This window comes from Chenopodium album, chromosome 11 (assembly GCF_948465745.1).
Source record: "Chenopodium album chromosome 11, dcCheAlbu1.1, whole genome shotgun sequence".
Lineage (NCBI taxonomy): Eukaryota > Viridiplantae > Streptophyta > Magnoliopsida > Caryophyllales > Amaranthaceae > Chenopodium > Chenopodium album.
In genome coordinates this window covers 38,352,843-38,358,248 of record NC_137844.1, presented here as the reverse complement: position 1 = coordinate 38,358,248, position 5,406 = coordinate 38,352,843, and the positions used below count along the sequence as shown (strand labels likewise).

General features: G+C 37.1%; 1 protein-coding gene across 1 annotated transcript; it reads left to right on the top strand.

Moving 5' to 3' along the window:
• The first annotated feature begins 3,287 nt into the window (after positions 1 to 3,287).
• LOC145566589 (uncharacterized) lies at positions 3,288 to 3,659 on the top strand. Its single transcript, XM_081625961.1, has one exon. The coding sequence runs from the start codon at positions 3,288 to 3,290 to the stop codon at positions 3,657 to 3,659; it is 372 nt and encodes a 123-aa protein (XP_081482087.1).
• The last annotated feature ends 1,747 nt before the right edge of the window (positions 3,660 to 5,406 follow it).

The window sequence follows — 5,406 nt, the reverse complement described above, 5'->3', positions numbered from 1 at the left end:
AGTTTCCATCATCGGCGAAGTTGGGGTACTCACTTGGAGGAATTTTTGTACTGGAAGCCCCACGACGCCTTTTAGGTGCAGAACAGTGCATATCATCATGGAGCTCAACCTGCCAAAAAGACAGGCCATATGATTGGTACAATATGAAGCCTGATTTCCAAATACGCACTTCAAAAAAGTAATGACGGACTTGTGTTTACCTTTGAAGGTCCATCAGTATCTCTTGCCTGCCTTGGATGAATCTCACCATAGGCAACATCTAGAGTCTGCAAACCAAAAGTAATAGATGAGTAGTGCTTTACACACTTCAAACCAATAACTGTTATTTTGCATACACAAGTATCTCAAAGTCATTATCACTTACCCCAATCTTTCCATAATCACCCCCTGCCATTAACCTGTCTTCCTTACTAGCAAGTCCAACTTGTTTAACGTTCCAAACCTTCAACCTAGGGAACACACCCCATTCTACGGCCTCTCTATTAAGTCGATCTAAGTAAAAAATCTGTTTGAACAATACAATGACTATGAATCAAATATTTATGAGTAACGGTTTCATGCAAGTTATAAGGTTCTTAATACGCAGCACATGTGTTTGAATCGGAGTAAAAGTGTATAACATAAATTTTTAAGTAAATTAGTAAGGTTCCAAATACATACAAGTGCAAATAAGGTGCAACCTCCGCAGCCACCGGCATGGCCTTTAGAGTAAAACCTACGACCAAAGGAACGGACACTTCCAAAGAGTTTTGTAAGCACCAAGGTACACCAGTCGTAATTCAAAGCGTCCATAGCACATGTGAGAGCTGGAACAAGATCGGACGACAACCTAGGAGACAATGTAGGACACAGAACCATTTCCAGAGATAGCATTAGGAAAAGTGTCTTGAATTCTTCCTCCTCGTGAGGTTCCCAATGGCACTCCAACCTCTCCATTAACTGAGGACAAATAGGAATTCCAACAGATTCATACTCCTTGGATACTGCATTAGTGGAGTTAAACTTGCGTGTTTGACCATACTTTGAAGTGATTTGTTTAGCCTTTTCACGCTGCACTTTAGTCAAGGTTTTATAGCTTGGAACAGCCTTTGATCCATTCGGTATGCCAAGAACCCAATGCACTTGGTTCCTAGATAACCGTAAGCACCTACCATCAGGTGTATTAACCATTTTATGATACGGATCGATTCGGGTCATTAACCAATAACACAACTGCCTCGGGAGGTGCATATCACCGGAAAAATATAACAACCCACCAAAACCCATTTCATACACCCATTGTCTACGACGGGAGTCAAATGTTTGACATATTCTACCAAAGCTCTCAACACGACAATTTAGATTAGGAGGCTGAAACATTGAACAACAACATGAAATCATTATGAAGGAATACAAAACTAAATGCCATAGCAAGCTGAAATGATGAACACCAAGATGCAATCATGATGAAGGAATACAAACCTAAATGCCATAACTACATTGAATAAGACATAAACACATCAATATGACTTACCTTCGATCGAACACGAAAATACTCCTTCAGCACTTCACCTTTAGCTTTGATTTGCCCCCCGATACTTAAGTTATCGTCCTGCAAGTTAACCAAAACTATGAATAACTATTAAACAGGGAAACAGTTGTTAAATGTCTTTGTTGCACTTCCTTCAGCAATTCAATACTTTACCTTGAACACGGCTGGGTTACTACAGTTGATGTCTTCCATCCTGCAGGGCAACAATACGGATTTTTATTGTAAATATCATACAGGTTTAAATGATACGGATTTATCTTGACAATATCATACAGGTTTAAACGACAGATAATGTTACCAAGCTGTTGAAAACCAATTGTAAATATTATCAACAATAGTGGTGCATAATCGGCATATACAGAACACTATGAACAGTCATCAACCAGTAATTAAAGCACTGAATCAACAAATACACCATCAATGCGGTGTTATGTTCAAACAAGTGAATCATTTAATATATAACAAACAAATGTAATTTTATTGATTTTCAAGCTTTTGTAGAGAAGTTGGACTGTAATTTTTGGAAAACTTGAATCTCTTGAGACCATTTGGTCTGTAAATTGAATATACAACAAACAAATTTAGTTAAAGCAAATATAATTTTATTGATTTTCGAACATATGCAGACAATTTGGATTGTAAATTTGCAAAACTTGAATTCATGGAGACGAGTTGGGACTCTAATTTTACAAAATTAAATTTTCGCAGGTGGATTGAACAACTTACAGAGAGCTGAATGCTTTGGTTACTAAAATAGGGTAGACGCGATCCGAATGCAGTGATGCGATACAAATTGTAATACACCCCTAATTGAAAGTCAGTACCCCGAAATGCGACTCCATAATCACATTGACGACATTATGGAATTGTAATTTGAGTTATAGGATAGCCTAATTGCATGAATTGACATTTATAGATCCGACTGCAGTGTAGGATAACCCAATTGCAGTGATGCGATAGAAATTGAAGTGCAACCCTAGTTGAAATTCAGTACCGCAATTGCGTAAACAATAAGACGCGATTATCGCATGCCATTAGAGTTGTATGCGTACCCAATTGCATGACACTAGAGCTGAATTTGTTCGGTCGGAGAAGATTACAGTGACAATTGCAATTACTTTGTTGTGTCGGAAAATTTGAAACAGGTGAGAAATTAATTTGAAATTAATGTTGGGGAAGGAGTGTGTTTGGTAAAGTGAATAAACGGCAGATAGGGGCGTTAATGCGTTGACCATATGCGTCGTTAGTCAGCAATTTGGAGTTAGATTTGCCGTAGTAGCACCATCCGTTTGCAGTTACGTATTTGTGCCTAGGAGTTTGGTCAAATTACAGAAAATGCCACCTGATGTGCATGTGAAGTCGATCAGGCTGATGGACTTATATTTCCTCAATTTATACTACCTCCGTTAAATGTTTTGTGCAACTTTGAAATATTTTATATCTCACAAATAATACCCTAAAGTTGCACAAAACATTTAACGGAGGTAGTATATAATTGATTGAGCACAAGAAATGAGAGTTTGTTTACTAATTGGACTGGTCCAATAATTGAACATGTTTTCCTCTGTATTAATTTATTGAATAAGTTACGAGGTTTTAAAAAAAGCTTGAACCAATAAGAACGGGTATAGATTATTGAACATGAAAGGTAAGATGTAGCATTTGGATTCTATGTTAAAATGATACATATTCACGTAACACGACTTTCATATATTGCTAAAAATTTCAGGTAGCAACCTTACAAGCAGAGTTAGCAATGGTACAGAGCCAAGTAATCAACAGCCGATTGGTGATGGCAAACGCCCTTCAAACCTCGCAACAACAACTAGGCAATGGATACGAAGTAATGCATCTTCCTCTTAACCACCATGTCCATCATCAGCCTGCCTACTCGAACAATTCGTCTGCTTCAAACAACCTTCTTAACATGAATACTAGTGCAACTACAACTGGCTATGTTTCTTCTACTTATAATAATGACTTTTCTGCTGTTGCTGATGCTTCTACTGCTCCGTCTCCCCATAGTCTTGACCTTCTACAACTGTCTAGGCCGTCGCAGGATGATGATGAGGACGACGAACATATCAGCCGCAACCATATTGCCTTCGCCAACCACCTCATCCATTGATTTAACATCATCTGATTGGGAGTATTAGCTGACATTTTATGTCCCATCTTTGATCATTAAACATTTTTATTTCTGTTTTATTTTTGTTTTATGTTTTAGTTCTCTTTACTTAATTAAATTTTATTTCAAGGGATGATATAATGAGCAAACAGGAGATTTGAATAAACGAAGTCATGCTTTCAACGTTTGTTCATTAGCTTCCACAATTTATTTATTAAAAAACGTTTTTTAGATAAATATATGTTTTAAAAATAACTACAGTAGTATTTAGCCCGTGATATGCACGGGTTAAATTTTTTGCTAAAATGTTTATTAGTACAGAACATTGAGAATGCTCTTCAGCTGGAATTAAACTAAAATGTTTATGAATACAAAAATGGTATATAATAGTAAAATAATGAAACATTAGTAGTAAAAATAATGATATTTCATATTTTCAATTTTTCATTTTTTTTACGTAAAAAAGATACATGAAGAGATACTTAATAAGAATTAATTATCTCCTATTCTATAAAAAGTTTATAGAACCAACCAAGAGACGCGAGTGAATAATTATTTTTAAAAGAAATTTTCATTAGTTGTAGAAGATAATTACAAAATAAAAGCGACTCTTTAGTGAAATGACATAAAATAAATGAAGAAATAAAAAAATAAAGGAAAAGACATAAACATAAAAGTGTACCAATAAGAATGGGACATGTAGCAGCGTATATTGTTTGCAAAAGTTCATGTTATTAAATATTAGTATAGATGTCTATGAAAGACATTGTAGCATTTTTTTAGTGAGAACTATATAAATAAAGAGCAAATTATATCCTAAGTGATCTAAAACGAGTAACTAAAAACAGCCACACACAAGTAGCTAAACACACAAACACCAACAAAAACCCATGTGCACTACTGCAGAGCTCACACATGGAAACAAACCCTTACTAGTAAAGAGAAGCCGAAGTGAATGATTAAACCAAAAACGTCGTGGATCATACCCATTACCTTGGAGCCCAGAGAAGCAAAAAGATCTTACCAAAACCTTTTCCTGGACCAAAAGTTGCCAAACAAACCAAAACCCTCGAGATGGACAGAGAGAGCAAGCTGATATCGAAGATGGGAATCGAAACTCGCAATGACACCTAAGCAAGTTTGCGATGGAAGTTGTGTAGAGACAAAACACCCAAAAGTCGAAAGCATTCTGTTGCTGGAAGAAACACATGTGACATGACTCCACTCTTAGGGATCGAAAATCATAGCTAGATCCTAAGAGTCCGAGAGCCAAACCAAGAGAGTCGTATTTTTTAACGACTCTTCCATGAGAAACCTTGCACCCTAATGCAGGTTCCTTTCCTGCAACTCTACCTGAGGAAAATCCAAGAAAATGGAGGACTTTGCTTACCCCAAACATTAAAGTTGGGGAACCAATACCAATAATGGGATGATGGTAATTGAATGAACACCCAAATCATCCCACACCCAAGAAGCAACAGGCAAAGAAAACAAGCCTTTCCCCTCAAACTTATCGTTACCCTGCATACACCAAACGCAGGGAAAACCTTCTGGTCGCACTAAAAACTCCCACCCTTTAGAAAACAACGCAGAGGAAAGCGCCCAAACTAATGAGGGGAGCCACATATTCATTGTGACAACTTCCCATAACACAGTCCCACCCCGACAAGGCAACTAGAAGGATCATCAAGCCAACAACCCAGATGTTATTGGACTTTGCTACCCCTAAAACCAAGGACAATCCTGA